This window comes from Salminus brasiliensis, chromosome 8, assembly GCF_030463535.1.
Source record: "Salminus brasiliensis chromosome 8, fSalBra1.hap2, whole genome shotgun sequence".
Taxonomy (NCBI): domain Eukaryota; kingdom Metazoa; phylum Chordata; class Actinopteri; order Characiformes; family Bryconidae; genus Salminus; species Salminus brasiliensis.
Window position 1 is genome coordinate 3485334 of NC_132885.1, and position 22500 is coordinate 3507833.

Consider the following 22500-nt stretch of genomic DNA (forward strand, 5'->3'; position numbering starts at 1 on the left):
GAATTCAAAACAGGCGATTTTGCAGCCTAGTTACCTTATACTGATTGTTTCTCAGGACTATGGAGACGTATACATATATATATATATATATATATATATATATATAAACAATAAAAATAAAATGTATTTTAAATGAATTAAAACCATTTTTAAAACTGTATGAGACACTGGTGTTTATAAGGCTACAAAATGCTATAAAAAGTAATTTGATGTTTTATGACATGGGTCCTTTAATTGTATTTTTATGTATTTATATTAATTATAACCATTTTTAAAACTGTATGACACACTAATGAATTAATGAATTATAAGTTATATATAATATAACTTTAGGGTGTCATACAGTTTTAAAAATGTTTTTAATTAATAAAAATATATAAAAATACAATTAAAGGACCCATGTCATAAAACATCAAATTACTTTTTTATAGCATTTCCTATAGTTTGTATGTATTTTTTTTAACATGCTCGCTCTCCAGTCTGTTTAGTAAAGACATGGAAACTGTGCCTATTGTAATTGAATTGTTTTTGTGATGTCACAAAGATCCAAAAAACACATTTAGGCTACGTTCACACAGCAGGTAAAGTTGCCCATATCCGATTTTATCATTATTGAGCAATTATTATTGAGTTATATCCGACATTATATCTGACATCCGACAACTGACGCTCAAGCCCAAAAGAGCAGTGCTTCACCTGCAGTTTCGGCAAAACTTCCCCAGCCTCACAGGAGCTATCATGGAGTCCAGAGGCTCTGAATGCATTGCTGAGATTGAGTTTAGCCGGCTGTGAAAAGGACATGTTTTTGGCCACGCCCACTTCTTGGGTCTTTGGTTTCTTTAATCTTCGTTTTTAAGCTTTTTATTTCCTTTGACGATTCAGCAGCGCCCTCCTATGGATGCGTTCGGCCATTTCCATTTCTTCTAGTTTTCGGAGAGTTCAGTCTGAATAGAGGCATCACCCCAAAAATGTATCTGTCCGTTACCTCACTATCCCGCCACTGAAAACCTAGGCCTTAGCAGTTTAGCTCCTCCCATTCACGTTATGAAATTACACATTAACATATATATATATTTTTTTTTATTAGGAAAAGCACTTGGCAGCCAATCCACACAGAGCTCATTTACATATATCAAACTTAAAGCAGCATTATGAGAGAATTGGTCTTTTTTGCTCCTGGGCTCCCCCTACAGTTGAAGAGTGGAATGCACTTTTACTCCACTGCAGTAAATACAACTCATGCTTTGCGCACCCCCTCATAGACTGCTGTACACATGCATTTCTGGACAAGCTGAGAGAAGCTGCAGAAGCTTGATCTGAAGGTGTAGCAGCATGTGGGCTGTAGAGGCGGTAGAGTAATACTACAGGATTTTACACTAATATGACTCTATGGGTTCTGCAGCGTTACCCAGCAGCAGTTCTGGAGAGAGGTTCTCCTCCTGCAGCTCCACCACCAAACCTCCATAGTGCAGTAGCAGCAGCAGCAGCGCTCCGGCCCGGAGTGGGAATGATGGAGACGCCGTTCTCCCTCTGTTACAGTCAGTGGAGCATCAGCATGATGATACATAAACCCACACAAACTAATCCTTAACACAGTGCTGGTGTGTGTGTGTGTGTGTGTGTGTGTGTGTTTCAGTGAATATCAGATCAAGCACTGCTGTTTTACTCCGAGTGTGGAATTGATCCTTTTTGTCTGTACATTAATCGCTTGATGGCATGACACACACTTGCGCACACACACACACACACACACACACACACACACCCCGCGTCTTCCTCGGGCGGAGTGGTGCTGAGAGGAAGCTCGTGCCCATCTGGAAGCAATAAAGTTTTTCCAGAAGAGTGTGTGATTTTATTTAATCGGCTCGTGTCGTACTGTGCCTCAAATGAAGGGCTGCTCTCACCGCGTCAGCTCAAATCAGGCTCACGAGTGTGTGGCAGCAGATGACGCTGTGCTAGGCTGAGCAGGGGTGTGAACACACACACACACACACACACACACACACACACACATTCAGGACACTCACATATACATCTCCATAGTGTCGTATATATGGGCCTTTTCATTAGTATCTAGTAGACTTGCTGATGTGGTTTCTGGCTGCACTGACTGTATTGAAAAAAGGGTTCCATGGGGTTTTTAAAGAACCATGTACAAGTAGAACCCTTTAATCAGGTAACGGACTAGATATTTAAGCACTCGAGTAGTTTTTTGAGTTGTTAGGGTTCACTGCTGTCCATTAAGCAGGTAAAACACAGCTGGAATAGTAGTAGACACCTTTGGGCCTGGATTTCGTCACAGCTGTCTCTATATTTTAATGACCCATAGCAAACAGTAATACAAATATAAAGATTGATATTTTTATAAAGTAAACTTTGCTAAACTTTCTAAGCATACTGTTCAGTCCAAAAGGTTCACATAAGGAACCTAGGCTGCAAAAATGCTTTTTTTTTTTTTTAGAAAGCATTGGTCACAAAAACCCTTATACTGCCAATCCATCTACACCTATTCAGCCAGCAGCAGATTAGCCCCACCCATTCATGCCAGAGCTATAAGGAGTGTTTGAGCTTTCGGACTGCTTTCTGAATGAGGCTGCCATACAGGCCAGCCAATCAGTACAGAGCTCATTTACATATTCTTACTGTCACCTTGCACTCGCTTTTCACTTTTGAATATAATGTAAATCTGGCAGTAGTTCTTTTCTATTGTGTCAGAGTGTGGTGATGAACGGACCAATAGAAACGCTCCAAAATGACTTGGAATAAAATCGGTTTACATTGACTTCTATTGAAAGCTGGAAGAATTTCTATTAATTTTAATAGAATCCATTCCTCCCTCTACCACTGAAATGTGTATTGTGCCACTGGCTGCAACCCTTTGGTTAACAGTTGGAAAGGTGTTCTTTCCAGCAGATTTGTAGGAGAAGAAAAAAAAAACCATTGCTTTTGAATGGATGTCAATTTAAAAAGATTAATATATATATATATATATATAAATATATATTATACGCATTTCTATTGGTCCATTCATCCAGAATTATTTATGTACTGTACAGAGCAGAGCAAAAATGATTTTTGTTTTGGGCAGCAGCCATATATAAATATAGAGTGAGAATAAAGTTGTGAGAAAATGTATATTTTACACGTTAAATATTTAAATGTCAGTACAAAATGTACATTTTATATATATATATATATATATATATATATATATATATATATTATAAACAGAATTTAAGACAGATCATATACAGTTAAACTACTGTTATAACACACAGAAAGCACTACTCTAAATAGTGGACCTAGAACTTGCTTTGTCAATAAAGTGTGTGTATGTGTGTGTGTGTGTGTGTGTGTGTGTGTGTGTGTGAACATGAGTCGGTAATGGCCACAGAAGCCTGTCTGCACACAGAAAGGAACGTTATCATCAATGAGTGAGATAAAATCTCAGGAGACGGAGGATCCATGGAGACAGGCTTTGCGCAGGCTGTGTGTGTATGTGTGTGTGTGTGTGTGTGTGTGTGTGTGTTATATGACCTGGTGTGTTAGCAGACGTTCCATATTGATTTGGCCCCTCGTAGTCCGTATAGAGCGATGACCCGGAGCATATGGTGCTTCTTATGTGTGAACTTGTGTGCCTTGACCCCCCCCCCACACACACACCCACACACACACACACACACACACACATACGCCAGCAGTAAAGCCGTCAGCCCTCCACCCCCACACTCTATTACCCCCATTTAGAGTGTGTATGGATTATCTGCGTAGACCCAAGCTCTGAAGGCGCGACAACTTTGAGGTCACTAATGCAAAAGGGCAGGTTTCCAAACCTCGGCCTGGAACAGACATCTTTAGTCCAGACCCCCTCAGCAACTCTGAGCAGAGCCCACCAGCCCAGCAACTCCATCCATGGAAACCTTCATCCTTATATTTACATACATATTTAAACATGTCTTTATTCATTTATTAATTTTCCTGTGAGGGTAAAGTTTGACCCCCCCCCCCCACACACACACACATCCTTACATGTATTCCTCCTTCAAATGTGTAGAATCAGACTCAGGAGCAGAACATCAGCTGCAGATGATCAGAACATGGTTGGAGAGGATTATTCTGGAGGAGACTTAGTATCTTATTTAAACCTCAGACGTTTAGTCTGTTCTGCTCTGGATTGATGGTTGAAGTGAGCGGTGATGAAGATCACCATCATGGCCAGATCCAGAGAGCTCTCTGAGGTCTTCAGAAAGAAGGGTGGAGATGCAGAGGAGTCTGGGAAGGGGTTTAAGAAGATCTCAGAACAGTTAGAGATCAGCTGCTGTTCCACTGTCCACTAAATCATCTACAAGAGGAACAGCTGACCAGCATGACCCGGTCAGACCAATAGAAATGCTCCAAAATGACTTGGAATAAAATCTGTTTACGTTGACTTTCTATTGAAAGTCTATTGTGCCACTGGCTGCAACCCTCTGGTTAACAGTTGGAAAGGGTTTCTTTTCATGAAATGATATGCGTATGTTTTGAGACTGCAATAATGTTTACATTCTGCTTTTATGCAAAAAATAAGCATATAATTGCCATATAGTTCATGTATTGTCACTGTCTAGATGCAGAGGAGTCTGGGGAGTCTGGAGATGTAGAGTGAGAGTCTGGGAAGGGTTTTAAAAAGATCTCAGGATAGTTAGAAATCAGCCGCTGTTCCACCATCCACTAAATCATTTACAAGAGGAACAGCTGACCAGCATGACCCGATCAGACCATCCCAGCAAGTTCAGCCCAAGAGCAGATCAGCAGAACCACAAAAAGCGAGTAAAGAAGCCCCCAACAGTCCTAAAATATCATAACGGTAGCAGGTAGATCCACCACAGTTGGTGTTAATGTACAGCATCCACCTTCAGAAACAGACCTAACTGTTAGATTATCTTGGGAGATGAGCAAGGAGGAAACCGTGGCTCTAAAGAAAACCATCAGGGCAAGACTCAAGCTTGGCAGAGAAAAACCTAGACCAAGACCAGGACATCTGGGAGTGTTGTGGGAGATTTAATTTCATTAAGTGAGTCTCAGAAGGACGAGGTGTGCACTGTTTTCAACAGCTATCCCGTGATCCGGCAGAAACGCGTGGGAGGACGTGCAACTGTGGAAAAGTCTTACAACACCTGAGGAAAAAATGGCTTTCTGTTAGGCGTCTGTTTGCGTTAGAATAAACAGGCATAAGCATGAACCCAATCCGGTCAAGGCTAGACGTCTCACAAGAGCCTGAGCTTGAGCACTGTTAGACCCCGTTTACACCTGGTCTCTTCAGGTAAGGTGCAGGTATTTGTCACTGCACTATGTACAGCGAAATGTGTCCTCCGCATTTGACCCATCTGTGGTAAACAGTAGTAAACACACACACACACACATACACACACACACACATGTGAACTAGGGGCAGTGAGCACACACACACACACACACACCCAGAGCGGTGGGCAGCCAACTCCAGGGCCCAGGTTAGCAGAGAGGGTGAAAATGGGAGGTCACTAAAGAAGCTCATGTAGGTGTATGTGTAGGTGTCCCAATACTTTTGTCCATCTTTTTTTAAACAAGTATCTTCATTTCTTTTCTTCTAAAACCATCTAAAAAGGTTCATCAAAGCACCCTAAGAGGTTCCTCCACAGTTTCAAACTGAAGAACCTCCAAAAAGTTCCTCAAGGATCTTTTTTTAAGGATCTTGCTCAAGGGCCCTAAAGTGGCAGCTTGCTGAGCCCGGGTATCAAACCCACGAATCCTCTGTCATCAATAGGCCGGAGCTCTGACCACTGAATCACCACTGACTAGTATCAGGATTGTAGCCTGATGAGAATTCAGCTGTATGCGTTGACACTGGGCAGTCAAAAGCACCTCCGGTTAGTCCGACTGACTGGCAGTCCAAATTGGGGAGAAAATGGGGAAATTGGATAAAATTTATAAAAAAATATAAATAAACAAATAGTAATAATGTCCAAAGCTACAGCAGCTCTAATCTCTAACAGCAGCTGGTCTGGAGCTCGTTTTTTCTCTCTTTCTCCAAGTATACACTATCTTGACAAAAGTATTTGGACACCTACACATTACACCTACAGGAGATTTTATGGCGTCCCATTCTAAAGCCAGAGGCATTAATATGGCGTTGGTCCCCCTTTGCAGCTCTAACAGCAGGTTTAACCTTCAGAGAGCAATTGAGAAGATCTGTCCAAAACGCCAGAACTCGTAACAACCACAACACTTGAGGAACCGTTTAAAAAGGTTCAAAGATCCATCTCCAAAAGATTTCCTTTTATATGAAGATTAGAGCACCCGAAAGGTTCCTTGAGCTGCTATGAGTCTATAGAAAAGCATTGCCTTTACTAAAAAGACACTTACTGGTAAAAGATCCTTGAGGAACTTTTGGAGGTTCTTCAGCTTGACACTGTGGAGGAACCTCTTAAGGTGCTTTGAGGAACCTTTTTAGATGTTTTTAAAGCTCAAAGCTCTTTTTCTGTTGTTTTGCATTAGGATGCTAGTTAAAAAAAGAAAGGGGGTGCTTTAAAGGGACATTTCCAAGTGTACACTAAATGGACAAAAGTATTGGGACACCTACAAGTGCCTCTTTAATGACATCCCATTCTAAAGCCATAGGTATTAATATGGAGTTGGTCCCCCTTTGCAGCTATAACAGCAGCAGATCTGGAGCTCATTTTTTTCCTCTTTCCAAGTGTACACTAAATCGACAAAAGTTTTGGGACACTTACACATACACCTACAGGAGCTTCTTTAATGACCTCCCATTCTAAATTCATAGGCATTAATATGGAGTTGGTCCCCCTTTGCAGCTCTAACAGCAGCAGGTCTGGAGCTTGTTTCTTTCTCTTTCCTCAAGTGTGCATTATGTGGACAAAAGTATTGGGACACCTACAGGAGCCACTTTAATGACGTCCCATTCTAAACCCATAGGCATTAATATGGAGTTGGTCCCCTTTGCAGCTCTAACAGCAGGTCTGCAGCTCTGCAGTTGCTGATCTTTAGCCTTCAGAAGCCCATACAGTACGTGGTGTAGGTAGAGCTTCGGGTAAACGCTGAACTAAAGCATCTGCAGATTACCATTTTCCTCCGAACGCACAGTTTATAGTGATGAATACACTTTAAAATGTGTACACACTTCTGGTCTATATATCAAAGTTCCAGTTACATCAGCAAGGGCCACATCGCCCAGGGATTGGTTTTGCCTGTGGTCAGCGCGCTGCTTCTACAGCTGTACAGGTTGCATCATTCTGCCCCCTTAAAAATAAATCACTAATAATGGAATCGCAAAGTGACTCATATGATTACAAGACAATAGAGGTGGCAAAAACAGTTGGTGTAAGCAGGAATTAGCAGCTCCTTGAATAGAAAGTACAGAACAGAGAGAGAGAGAGAGAGAGAGATAGAGATAAATAGAGAAATAGAGAGAGAGAGAGATCTAAGGCAAAGTTACAGAGTTTTGCTGTCGCTTCGAACAGATCAGCACGAAAACTCAAAGCTCACCCATTTCTCAATTGTTCTGCAGTTCTCCAAGTGTGAAAAATATGGACAAAAGTATTGGGACACCCACGCATTCCACCTACAGGAGCTTTCTTCAATGACCTCCCATTCTAAACCTATAGGCATTATTATTAATAAGGAGCTGGCCCCCCCTTTGCTCTAAGCTCTACCAGCAGCAGCAGCAGGTCTGGAGCTCTGCTGCAGTTACTGAGTCAGTTGGAGGCTTTTCTGCACTCTGCTCTGAGCTCAGCACTCGGCCCTGACCCCGCTCTGTACCTTTACGTGGTCTGACAGACACTCGGTGGACACTGAGCTGCTCTCTGTGAGCTGTTCCTCCTAAACTCTTCCACTGTTCAATAAAAACACCACTCACAGTGGCCGTGTCGAGGCTCCTCAAATACTCCCAGTCTCAGGTGAAACACATGAACCCAATCAACATGAATCATGATCCGATACACATAAAAAAAACCAAACACATGAACTAAACGAGGCGGAAGTCCTTATTTGGGCGGCGTCTGACAAGTACTAGCAATGACAGTAAGAACGCAAAGAACCACTTAGACACTGAGACTTGTTAAATTCATTTTCACAGTTGTTTTATGTAGCACCAAGAGGGATAAGTCAAAAAGCACTTATTCGGTACTACAGAGCTATAAGGCTAATGTAGCTAATCAATACTAGACACGTATTAGCAATTAGCGTCATGCAACATCTCTAGTAGTCTTGCTCCAGAAGATCCCAGAGAATCTTCAACATCTAAATCTAGCATCAGACGTTGATGAGGGTTTAGATCTCCACCTTTACACTCACAGCTTGTTAGGACTTTGTTCCGGGCAGCCGACCCACTCTGAGGAAAGTGCCGGATCCCCAGCTGCACCTCACCAGCTAGCAGACGCCTGTGCCAGCCAACATGGCTTTTACAGTGATGAGGGGAGAGAGAGCGCCATCTACCATCTAGCAAGGCCAGTTGTGCTCCCTCTGACTCCGGCTGCTGAACCACAGGCAGTTCTTATTCAGTATGTCTCATTTGCTCTGTAACCGTGACGATTATTAAAATCAGTATTGTCAAGCGGGACATTTAAAAAATATGTCATTTTATTTTTTAATTTGACTTGAAAAAAGAAAAGAATATTTATTATTTATAATTTATTAATAATCCAGTTGTGCAATTAGCATCATGCAACATCTCTAATAGTCTTGCTGATGTGGTTTAAGACACTGTAGGACTCAGTTGTTTATAACCATGGACTGAAATTCAGAGCAGAGCTGAAACCATTATTTATATTTATCATTTATGACTCCACAGGTATGCCTCAATAATGAACTATGTGTAATATGAGGAGGACAACTGAACAGGTCTGATTGTCCCCTGAACCCGTCCTTTAATTGGGGGCAGGTCTAATCAGGTCTAAAGCCTGTGAGCAGCAGTGAGTCCAGGGCGGCGCTGCGGCGGCTGTATCTCTGAATCTCTGCATCTGAAAAAAAAGCTGAACATGTGCAAAAGCTGCAACACAATTAGCATCAAGCAGATAAGTCTCACTCTAATCCCGTTTACGGTCCGCATCAGGCAGATGTGCCAAGATTGATTCGGACAGGGTCCTGGCTTACAGTACTGGAGCCGGGAAGGGGGTCCATAAGTTTGGGCTGTTATCCAATTCAATTCAATTCACTAAGCTTTATTGGCATGACCGTAGTTACTTACAGTACTGCCACAGCATGGCTGAAACAACATGAATATACATTTCCAGTTTCAGTTACACAAAAAACAGAGTTTAAATGATCAGAATTATTTGATACTTAAGAAAATTTCTTTTTTTTATTTCTTTGAAAAATAAAAAAAAATCTTCTCAATAGAACCAATTGCAGTAAAGAAAATGCTTCAGGATTGTAAATAAAATTAAATGAAAGTAAATTACATAGCAATAAAGTGTTTTGAAAGTTTTTTTTTATGTATCTTTATTTTTTTTATTTATCTAAGATGTTTTCTTATGGTAAATTCTTATGAAAAATGATAATGTGAAAATAGCCATTCAGATAGATATTAGACAATACATATTACTGTTCTTAAATTCTTTCAGGCAAAAAGATGCTCTGACTGCCAATAATAAAACAAATTACTTAATTTATTTAATAGTATAATATATTTATAAATTGTATTATTTATAAAATGAATGATTTATTTGATAATAAAATAATTAAAATGTAAATGAAAATGAATACATTTATAAAAAAATACTCATAATAATACATTTTACAGAGCATCCTTAATAAATTATTTTCCATTTATTTTATACTGTATATTTCATTTTTGTAATCAAGTACAAAAGTACAAACATATCTATTTAAAACAGCAACAGCATAGGTGCCTAGACCTATTACCGATAAACTAGTGCGAACTGTTTAATTTTAATTTATTTTCAGTATATATACGTATATGTATATATATATATATATATATATATATATATATATATATATATATATATAAAATATTTTATTTATTTATATTTTTCCCAATTTGGTTCAGCCACCTGTTCATAGCTCCCTCTAGCACTATCAATGCTCCAGACTCTTCAGATACATGGACTGAGTCCAGCCACCCCCACGTTTCAAACTGCCGCCAATGCAACACCTCGCCAGGCAGCCGACCCACTCTGAGGAAAGCGCCTGGTCCCCAGCTCCAGCTCCAGCTCCAGCTTACAGACGCCTGTGCAGGCCAACATGGCTTTTACAGTGCTGAAATATTCAACTTTATTTTTATATTTTACTGGATATGAGAATATTTATTTGGAGGATTTGGTATTTCTAATTCGTCCAGTTCAGTGTAAAAACCGATCGTAAATATTATTGAAACTGACAAAATTTACTGAATTTAATTTTTTATTTGATTTTACTTTCAGTTGGTGACTGAATTAAATAATTACTCATAATAAAAAAATTGTTAAAATTAAAATTCATTAAAATTCAGTTTGATCTTATGATGTTCTGGACCTTGGCTTCAGGAACATGAACCTGGACCTTAACGAAGCACCCCTGTTCTATAGCATCACCCAAGGAAACTTATAAAGCACCTTCATTTGTAGGCATGTGCACTCTTAAAAAATTAAAGGAGCTATACCTGGTTCTTCTTCTTTGAGTGACACCATAGAAGAACCACTTCTGGTTCCGTAAAGAACCATATTTGTCATAAAGATGAGTAAGTGCGAGGAACAGACCCTTTAACAGACCCACAGAACTTTCTCTTCATGCAAAGGTTCCTCTGCAAATGTAAACGTCACATCTCCATGATAAACAATTGGTCCTTTATGGATCCTTTAATTGGTTCTTCTATGGCATCCCTCAAAGAACTTTTTGCAGCACCTTCATTTTCTCAAAATACACACAGTATACCCCCCTGTATTCCTCTGGGGGAATTGCAATAGCTTTGTTGCTGTTTTCCATCCTTCCTATTTCCCCTCCCTCTGAGCCCCTTCTTCGCGTACATGGCTGTTAACGACGCAGGGCGCTTGGTGCTTCGTAGAAAAAGCTCTGTCGGGAGAGATTATCTCTTATTCCCGCTAATTAAATTGACTCTGGGTTGTTGTTTTTTTTCTCTCTTTCTTTTTTTCCCCTCCGTGATGAAGAGAAGCTCTGGAGTTAAATAAATGGAGTGGCTGGTGGGTGCAGAAGGGCCGCGGCGGAGCAGATGGCGGCGGGTGTCCTGTGCAGTAATGTGAGAGGCTAGTTAATGTTCTGAAACACGGATGTGCGGCCGGGGCGATCCTAATGAAGACGGGCTTTCACATGAAGAGAGAGAGAGAGAGAGAGAGAGAGAGAGAGAGATTTAAAGAGGCAGCCACTGAGAAGCTTCATTTTATAATGGATCTACAAAGAAGCGGATCTCAGAGCCATTTAATTGACATTTGTCTGTTGGTAATCATTTACAGCAGGGGGCCAAGCACCCGCACTTAACCCAAAGCAAAGCAGGACGTCCTAATAGCACCCAGTATCCTGCTGGAGAGAGAACATTTGGAGCGTTTTAGCTGCTCTGCAAAAAAAACAACAACAAAAAAAAAGAAAAAGGAAAAGCAGCTTGGTATCAAATTAACGCCTTCGCTTGACTTCAGATGAATGAAATTCCTCAGAGTAGCAGGAGCGGTTCCTGGAACCCCAGTGAGCGTCGACACTCGTTCCACACTCCGTCTTTAATGCACACGTTGAGATATTAGTCGTTGAACAATAGCATGATGCATTATGTGGACAAAAGTATTGGGACACCTGCTCACAGTTTCTTCAATGTTTCTTTATGGCATTCAGCTGATGTTCTTATCCAGATTGACTTCCACGGTTACTCATATTACAGAGCTGGGCCAGTGTAGTGTTAGGAGTCTTGCCCAAGGACTCTTTTTGGTGTAGCGCAGCATAGTCAAGCCCCAGTCTCCCACAAGGTGAGGTAGCTCACTAGCCGGTAGGGGTGTTATCGGTCGCGCCACACCAACCACTTCTGAAATTTCTTCTGAAATCAAGGGTATTATGAGTTGATCCTGCTTTTGTTGGAGTAATGGAGTCTGTACTGTCCAGGGAAGACGACTTTCTATTTATTTATTTATTTATTTTTATAATAAATAAAATCAGTACAATATCTTTCTTTAAAAAACTCCAGGCATGTGCGATACCTCATTGCTACCTCACTAGCGTTTCCGGTAATAAAATATTTTGCCTTATTCTTAAACATATGTAAAATATTGTGCGTAGAGTGTATATGTATAGACCTTTTGCTTTTATTTTGACCTTTTGTTTATATGCACTTTTCAAACTGCCGCCAATGCAGCACCTCGCCGAGCACCCTGTTCTATAGCATCAATCAAGGAACCTTATAAAGCACCTTCATTTGTAGGCGTGTACACTCTTAAAAAATTAAAGGAGCTATACATGGTTCTTCTTCTTTGAGTGACACCATAGAAGAACCACTTCTGGTTCCGGAAAGAACCATGTATGAGAACATTTATTTGGAGGATTTGTTATTTCAAATTTGTCCAGTTCAGGGTGAAAACTGACCATAAATATTGTTGAAATTGACTGAATTTTACTGAATTTAACTTGTAATTTGATTTTGATTTTGACAGAATTAAATAATTATTCATTAAAAATTGTTAAAATTAAAATTAATTAAAATTCAGTTTGATCTTATGATGTTCTGGACCTTGGCTTCAGGACCTCGTCTCTAACTGGACCTTACTGGATTTTAATGAGGCACCCCTGTTCTATAGTATCACTCAAAGAAACTTATAAAGCACCTTCATTTGTAGGCGTGTGCACTCAAAAAATTAAAGGAGCTATACGTGGTTCTTCTTCTTTGAGTGACACCATAGAAGAACCACTTCTGGTTCCGTAAAGAACCATATTTGTCATAAAGATGGGTAAGTGCGAGGAACAGACCCTTTAACAGACCCACAGAACTTTCTCTTCATGCAAAGGTTCCTCTGCAAATCTAAAGGTCACATCTCCATGATAAAAAATTGGTTCTTTATGGATCCTTTAAATGGTTCTTCTATGCATAGAGTGTATATGTATGGACCTTTTCCTTTTTTTTTTACCTTTTGTTTACATGTACATACTTTTTTACTCTTTAAAAATGTGTATTTATTTATGTTATTATATTTTTAAGCGTAAACACTGTTGAATTGCTTCTCAATTTCATTGTACACAACGTATCTGATCTAATGTGATCCTGATCACCATCTGATCATCATCATCTTTAAAACGTGTGGTCCAAGCGCTAGGGTGACGATATTTTTGTTTTCAATAAAGAGGACACTGAACGTAGGTCGGATGTCGTGGCTGGGTGGTGGAGTTGGGGGTTGGGGGGTTCAGGGGTTCAGGTAGAACCATAGAACATTTGTAAATGGTTCTATAGCGCTAACCTTTTATTGACGATGGTTTCACATACCACTTTATATTTATATTCGTATATTATATATTTATATAAAGTGACTCGTATAAAGAACCATTTGGATGCTTCATTGGTCCTTTGTCTTTTTAAAGGGCTTTTCACACTGGTGGAAACCTTGTAAACATGGTTCCATATAGCGCCAAAAAGGGTTCCACCATTATTATGAGTAAAACCGACGTTTTGTAGATGGTTCTACATAGACTCCATGTAGAACCATGACGCCACAGAGAAGCGTGTGGATGTGCAAATGGTTCTTTGCAATGGTAGAAGGCCTATTGTAGAGTGTACTACATGGTTCCACTATCATTATGAGTCCAATCAGCCTTTCTCAGAACCATAAAGAACCCGTTTTGCTCAGAGTGCAGTTCTGAGTGTGTGTTTGTATATCATGTGTATGTGTGTATGTGTGTGTGTGTGTGTGTGTGTGTATGTGTGTGTGTGTGTGTGTGTGTGTGTATACAGGGCAGCAGTCATCAGTGAAGAAGCCACAGGAGGACTTTGTGGAGCTGAAGGACGTGTTTGCAGTGAAGGTGAAGCGTCGGCGTTCGGCCGGTCAGAAGAGCGGCGGCACTCTCCTGGGCATCACTCTCTTCACCTGCAAACGCAAAGGAGCCAAACTGAAGGACCATGCCGTCCACCTGAACAACCTGAGCGCTGACCACTGTGAAATTTGGTTCAAGCACCTCAAAGACATCCTTTACGGTACAGCCTTTGCTTTCTTTACTCTTTAGAAATCCAAATAACAGAGGCCTGCGGTGATTTACGTGAATTATTTTATAGAAGGAGGAGGTGATAGATTCAGTATTTTACCACTTATATTAATATTTAAGTCCCATCACTTCAAGGCTTATCACACACTAAGGTGTGTTACTACAGTAACTACAGGGACCTCTGGACAAACTGGTGGGGCTGTTCTCTGGTCGGCGGGTCATGATGGATTCGGACGTTAAGTGTGTATGTAGAGTTACAACAAAGTATATAATATAATAAGACTTTATTTATAGACAACCATCGTAGAAGCTGTGACACATGCACATGCATGATATTGAAGAAAGTATTTATAAAGCAATTAATGAGGATTAATAAACTGCCAATGTCAGTATTCACAAGAAGACATAAACAGTCATTGATTTATGACGTAAGTGAGACTGTATTGACTTAAGGGGCCTTAAACTAATGACAAAAGCATTGGTTCAATGTATTACAGAGTTATTACACTATTATTACATTGTTATTACACTGTTATGAAGCCTCATTTATAACTAATGGAGTTTTTAAAGCAGGCGACCAAGTACAAACACTAATGCTTTCAAACTGAATGTTGGACATTTCCTATCGTATCTCCAAAGTTATGATTTTACAGGGTGGAGATCAAAGTTAAATAAGAGCTTTTCTATTGGCCCATTTATCCAGAGTTATTTACACAGTGTACGAAAGCAGTTACAGGGACAAAAATGGAGATACATGTTTTTCACTAGACAGTGGCGATATATGTTTAGATACTATAACATTATATATATATATATATATACTAAAAATATAAGATATAATATAAAATACTAGAAATAGAAACAGTATATACAAGTTATACAAGTGACAGTTATACATTTATAAAAGTGTTATAAATGGGAGAAATGTCTATAAACTAAATTTAAAAGATCATAGTTTTATAAATATACATTATCTAACTGCAAAATCCATTTATAAATACTCAAGTTTTGCCTTATCATTGTGTTATTCAAGGTTTATGCATGTTTTATGAATTTCCTAAGTTGGCAGCCTTCAAATAGAGGAATTACCAAGAATCATTTTTAACACTTTTGCATTTATTTGTATTATTAAACAGAAAAATGTTTCTCAGATCTACTTTCCATGCAAAATGTAAATTGAAAATAAAATACCCATGTAATTAATCCGTACTGTGCAGAAATTGTAGGTACATGTAAAAATATATTAATGAAATATTTGCTGATCTGGGCAGTAAGTGTTTATCTCCTCAGTAAATCACTGATATTAGAATAAACGCTAATAATAACACTCCTACAGAAAGTAGAGGTGGAGGTTCTCCATCACTGTGTTCATCATTAGAACATCTCCAAAGTTCTCCTCTCTCATGGAGTCTAGTATTATTTAGAGTTCTCCTCAGATCAACACCTGGTTTGGTGGTAAATCAGGGCTTAATGATGGTAAATCAGGTGAGCTGCTGCTGCTGCTGCTGCTGATGGAGGTGAACACATCCTCCACGCTGTGCTGGCTGGACTGGGGGCGTCCAGGAGAACCCTGGAGGAACCGAGCTCTGTTCTTCAGACTAGCTCACCGACAAGATCTCACTACTTTCTTTCTTCAGAATGAGAAGCTCTTGTTTCTCCTTTTTACTGGATTTATGTTCAGCTGCTTTATATGTTCTGATGAGATCTGGAGCTTCTACTGTAGAAACTCTGTTATGGCCTAAAGTGTGTTTATTAACAGTAGTAACAACAATAATAATAATAATAACAGCAACAATAACCCCAGGTTTCTAAGGGCTAACCTGCTTCTCCTCCAGTGGAAAAACAAACCCAAAAGCACAAAGCCGTTGTGATGATTAAGCTTCTTAGCGTGACGCTGTAAAGAGGCTTTATCTGGAAGGTTCTGAGACCCAGTTTTTTATTGCAGCGTCCGACATCACACAAACATTAACACAGCAAACACGGCCCGGGCCTTTCTCTTTTATTGCGTTTGCTGAGAGGGATTGAACAGGGACGGGAGTGGTTTGCTCCGCCAACTAATGAATTTCACTCAGTGTATCATGAGTAAATGATTTCTCGTGGATGCCGCACACAAGCCAAGGGACTTGAAATCATGAAAGTCAACAGGCTTCCTGCCAGGCCTGAAGGAATAGCTCAGTGATAAATCAAATGGACAGATTTCCTCCTCGCCTCAAAGTCCTCCTTTCGGACCCTGTATGAAACACTGTTGCCTATAACTACGGTCAGGACAGACACGTCTGTAATGTCCGGAGCAACCAAGTGCAGTTTGGCATCTACTAGTACAAACTAGTACATATTATGCAGAAAGATGAGCAGTATTTAAAATGTACGATATTTCTAAAAGTTTGTGGACACCCCTGCTAATGATTGCATTCAGCTGCTTTAAGTTTCACCCATTGCTGACACAGATGTTCAAGCTCTAGTCCCTGTAGAGAAGTACTGTCAATAGAATAGGATTCTGGAGCAGATGTAAACAGCAAACATGAGCCTATTGACACCATGCTGCTCAATGCCAGGTGTGGGCTAGAGGGGTATAAAGCCCCCCAGCATTGTTGAGCTGTGGAGAACTGTGTTATCTGGAATGATGGATGGTGCTCTCATCTGCAGGTTAGAAAAACTTCCCCCTATCACATGACGTCCCCAGACTGGGAGACTTTGGGCAATGGAGCACTTTGGAGGCCTTGCTGGGATTTGAACTGATGACCTCCTCACACTTGCTGCACAAGAGCAGCAGTTAGACCGTAGGGCCGGTCTAGAGCTGTGAAGTTACCCCCCATAAAAACCCACACAGTTCTGAGTGAATTCACCTTCCCTTCTTTCTCAGACTCAGAAATGGACACGGCTTCACAGCTCTAGAGTGGAGTGACTGTCTAACTGCCTGCAGGTCAAGAGACTCAGGAGGTCATAAGTTCAAATCCTGTCATCAACACCACAGTCTGTAATGGTCAGGAGGAGTCTGAGAATAGGAAGACGTCGTCCCGAGTGATGGAGGAAGTTGTAGCCTGCAGATGGGAATGAACAGTGAACAGGGGGCGGAGCCACAGACTGAACATCTTACACAGTATTGAATCAGTTTCAGCTACAGATCATTTACTGATGTTTTTGAGGATCAGATCAGTGTGGATTGTTGATCGAACTGAGATGCAGGAGTGAAAAATGTGAGTTAGAAGAATTTTAGACTGAAATAAGTTAAGTTGAGTTGAGAAATTCTCTGTAATCAGTTACTGTATCGGTGTAAGTTGGTAACAGAGGGACAATTCCCATATGAAAAGAAGCAAAGAAGGAAATGTCCAGAAGCCTTTTCTGGGTAAAAGACGAGCTTATGATTGTGAGGCCTGTCTCAGTGAGGGGTGTGTGTACGGGGGGGTGTTTGGCTTTATGGAGCTGTTGGAAGAGTGGAGGAACAGGTTGCTCCCTCGGCCTCCCTGCAGTTTGCAATTATCCGTTCTCCTCTCACCAGCACTGGTTGCCAACACAGGGCCAGCGGCACTGGCCAGTTCTGAACCGGGACAGGTGTCCTTGCAAACGTTTCCGCCATCTTCCTCCACACCCTCCATCTTAATTCTTTAAGTGGCCAGGAGCCAGCGGTGGGTCCAGGCTTCCACTCACCACTTTTGTAACTTAGCAATAACTCAGTTTGCATTGCTTTCCATGTAGTTAGACTTGGGAATGTAATAAAAACGAGGAATTATGTGATTAAAGGAATGGATTAGTGAGTAAAACTCAACTTTTTCAAATTTCCCCAAATATGGGCAAAACCGAGGCCTCAGTATGGCTTCTGCTATTATATCATGTATCCGAAACCACATAAGCACATTAACAAGAGTTGAAATTTCATTATAATTCAATTCAAATCAATTCAGCTTTATTTCTATAGACTTTGAGAGGAACCCGTCTATAACCCGTCCTCCTCAGGTCGACACCGGATCATAATAAAAATCAATCAGTATTAAAAACAATAATAAAACTAAACTGAATAAAGAGAAAAATGGTAAATGTGGCGTCAAGCTAAACAAGATGAAAATGTGAGTGAGATGATAACATTTAGATTCCAATGCTTGTGTTTTCTTGTTAAGGATAAGAACTTCTGACATATTTAATTCAATTCAATTCAACTCTACATTTATTTAACCTCAGAATACGGAATAAATAAGGGTGGCCCTCATTTACAGTGTAGCTGAGGTGGAAAATACATAACATATAGATTGAAAATGAAAAAACAAGAAATTTGTAAAGTACAACAAGACAACAAGACAAAAGATTCATTGTAATAATTAAATTTAAAAGTAGAGTTCTAATTTATGCAAACCCCCAAAAAATGAACATATCAAAGAGCAAAATCATAAGTAATAAATAAATAAATACATGAAAGAGCAAAAACATAAAACAAGAAACTTAAGCAGTAACTAAAAATAATAATAATTAGGAAAGACAAAAATAAAAATATCTTTGATATAAAAAACAGACCAAAATTACAGAATTTACTCAAATCTAATCAAACAGTTGTAGGCTGAGTGGAGGTTGTAAGACACTAAGAGTTTAAAAATACAAATCCATGCTAAACTGTGGTGCCTGAAAGTTTACGATCCCATAAGAATTGTCTCAATTTCAGCATAAATTTGACCTGAAACGTCATCAGATTTTCACACAAGTCCTAAAAGTAAATCAGGAGAACCAACCAACAAATGAGACAAAAATATGTGAAGATTTGGGATTAGCAGAACATTTGAGTCAGGTGATCTTAATCGGGCGTCCTGTTTCATTTAAAGAACATGGATCTTTTAAAGTCTGATCTTCTCTGGAAGTGTATCATGCTACGAACAAAAGAAGGTTTCGGGGGAAGAGCCCTTAGTAGAAGAGTAGATGATGCCCATCAGCCTGGAAAAGAGTCTGGACTCCACTGATCCACACTCAGACTGTGTACAAATGGGGGGAATTTAAGAACCACAGCCATTAAACAGCAACTCAGAAATGCCAGATATATTTAGACACGCTTTTCTTTCATTCTTTTGATGTTTGTAGAAGGTTTTGTGTGCTGGGACACAGCCAGTCTCACAAAAGTCACAAGAAATCTCAAACATTAAGTAGTATCTCATTTTTTTTTCTGTCTGAAACATTTCGTTTGATTTAGTAATGGTTACATATTGGTTACAACCTTCTTAACTTTCAATGAAAGTCAATGGAGCGAGTTCTGGAGCATTCCTATTGGTCCATTCATCATTAAATTCTGATACAATGTAAAGAACCACTCTCAGATTTATATGATGCCAAAAAGTGAAAAACTGCAGAAATGAGATACAAGGATTTTGCATAACATTGATGATATGCTTTGTGTGGAAAGGCCATGTCTTGCCTGATGGACTACATAAAGGAGGAAACTGGGAATGAGATTTTTTGCTGAGCTGTCATTTTAAGACTGGTGGGGGATTTCAGTGTGGGGGGTATTTGGGGGATTGAGGAGGGGGGGTTTTGGAGAGGGTGGGGGGGGGTTGTGTAGAAGTGCAGATGGTTGACAGGGAGGGAAAACGTGAGCTGGGCTAAGACATTCAGGAACAGGATGACAGTGTTTCATCATGTGGTGTAGATAGCGGCGTTAAGATCCTCGCTAGACGTGACGTATTATCTGCCTTTGTCAGCTGAATGTGCTGCTGCCTCCTTCCCCTTCTTCTTTGCATGAACAAGGACATGTAATCTCCGCTAATCCCAGTTCACAGAGAACGCAGCGCTGCAAATTACCACCAGCTTAATCTAGTGTCGGGGCTGGACCGAAATTTCTATTACAGAAATCCCTCTTTGTTTTTCTGGAGGCGTTCAGCCCCCTAACGTTAATCCTCGGTGTTATCTGAAATGAGCGACTGAGCAGGATAAAGTATTCACACTGAAATTGATTGTAAGTGAAGAAGCTACATTTTAGTAGCCCTGGATAGTCTTTTCTGTGTGTGTGTGTGTGTGTGTGTGTGTGTGTGTGTATGAATGAGTGTGTGGATGAGGTGTAATCATAATGCTGCTTAATCCCTGGAGTTCCAGTTACAACAACTAATACAAGGTGATGTAACAGCGGTTTGGTAGTAGGTGCGTTGCTCACTGAGCATTAGAGGGGATTGGCCCATGTCTCGGACCTCGTGGCTGAACGCTTGATAACATGATTCATCTCTCAGGTCATGAACTGAACAAAGCAGCAGTTTCTCCTCTCAGATCATTTTTTTAATGTTTACTTTTTTAGGTTTTTTGACTTTTTTATGTTGACCATTTCCGTTTTTTACATTAAATTTTCTCTTTTTTACATTGTATTTTTTTCTTTTTATGTTCACTTTTTCTTTTTTTTATATTGAATGTTTTAGGTTTTTTACAGTGACTTTTTCTCTCTTTTTACAGTGACTTTTTCTCTTTTTTACAGTGACTTTTTCTCTCTTTTTTACAGTGAACTTTTCTCTCTTTTTCTACACTGACTTTTTCTCTTTTTTACAGTGACTTTTTCTCTCTTTTTGCAGTGACCTTTTCTCTCTTTTTACAGTGACCTTTTCTCTCTTTTTACAGTGACTTTTTCTCTCTTTTTACAGTGACCTTTTCTCTCTTTTTACAGTGACCGTTTCTCTCTTTTTGCAGTGACTTTTTCTCTCTTTTTACAGTGACTTTTTCTCTTTTTATAGTGACTTTTTCTGTCTTTTTACAGTGACTTTTTCTCTCTTTTTATAGTGACCTTTTCTCTCTTTTTACAGTGACTTTTTCTCTCTTTTTACAGTGACCTTTTCTCTCTTTTTACAGTGACTTTTTCTCTGTTTTTACAGTGACCTTTTCTCTCTTTTTACAGTGACCTTTTCTCTCTTTTTACAGTGACCTTTTCTCTCTTTTTACAGTGACCTTTTCTCTCTTTTTACAGTGACTTTTTCTCTCTTTTTACAGTGACCTTTTCTCTCTTTTTACAGTGACTTTTTCTCTGTTTTTACAGTGACCTTTTCTCTCTTTTTGCAGTGACTTTTTCTCTCTTTTTACAGTGACCTTTTCTCTCTTTTTACAGTGACTTTTTCTCTGTTTTTACACTGACTTTTTCTCTTTTTTACAGTGACTTTTTCTCTCTTTTTGCAGTGACCTTTTCTCTCTTTTTACAGTGACCTTTTCTCTCTTTTTACAGTGACTTTTTCTCTCTTTTTACAGTGACCTTTTCTCTCTTTTTACAGTGACCGTTTCTCTCTTTTTGCAGTGACTTTTTCTCTCTTTTTACAGTGCCTTTTTCTCTCTTTTTACAGTGACTTTTTCTCTTTTTATAGTGACTTTTTCTGTCTTTTTACAGTGACTTTTTCTCTCTTTTTATAGTGACCTTTTCTCTCTTTTTACAGTGACTTTTTCTCTCTTTTTACAGTGACCTTTTCTCTCTTTTTACAGTGACTTTTTCTCTGTTTTTACAGTGACCTTTTCTCTCTTTTTACAATGACCTTTTCTCTCTTTTTACAGTGACTTTTTCTCTCTTTTTGCAGTGACTTTTTCTCTCTTTTTACAGTGCCTTTTTCTCTCTTTTTACAGTGACTATTTCTCTTTTTATAGTGACTTTTTCTGTCTTTTTACAGTGACTTTTTCTCTCTTTTTATAGTGACCTTTTCTCTCTTTTTACAGTGACTTTTTCTCTCTTTTTACAGTGACCTTTTCTCTCTTTTTACAGTGACTTTTTCTCTGTTTTTACAGTGACCTTTTCTCTCTTTTTACAATGACCTTTTCTCTCTTTTTACAGTGACCTTTTCTCTCTTTTTACAGTGACTTTTTCTCTCTTTTTACAGTGACCTTTTCTCTCTTTTTACAGTGACTTTTTCTCTCTTTTTACAGTGACTTTTTCTCTGTTTTTACAGTGACCTTTTCTCTCTTTTTGCAGTGACTTTTTCTCTCTTTTTACAGTGACTTTTTCTCTCTTTTTATAGTGACTTTTTCTCTCTTTTTACAGTGACCTTTTCTCTCTTTTTATAGTGACTTTTTCTCTCTTTTTGCAGTGACTTTTTCTCTCTTTTTACAGTGACTTTTTCTCTCTTTTTATAGTGACCTTTTCTCTCTTTTTACAGTGACCTTTTCTCTCTTTTTACAGTGACTTTTTCTCTCTTTTTACAGTGACTTTTTCTCTCTTTTTACAGTGACTTTTTCTCTCTTTTTATAGTGACTTTTTCTCTCTTTTTGCAGTGACTTTTTCTCTCTTTTTACAGTGACTTTTTCTCTCTTTTTATAGTGACCTTTTCTCTCTTTTTACAGTGACCTTTTCTCTCTTTTTACAGTGACTTTTTCTCTCTTTTTACAGTGACTTTTTCTCTCTTTTTA

General features: G+C 39.3%; 1 protein-coding gene across 1 annotated transcript in view; it reads left to right on the forward strand.

Moving 5' to 3' along the window:
• Window positions 1–22500, forward strand: part of cerkl (CERK like autophagy regulator) — a 101111-nt gene that overhangs the window by 15603 nt on the left and 63008 nt on the right. Inside the window, 1 exon segment of the mRNA XM_072685408.1 lies at window positions 13916–14155. Within this exon segment, the coding sequence (XP_072541509.1) occupies window positions 13916–14155 (240 nt within the window).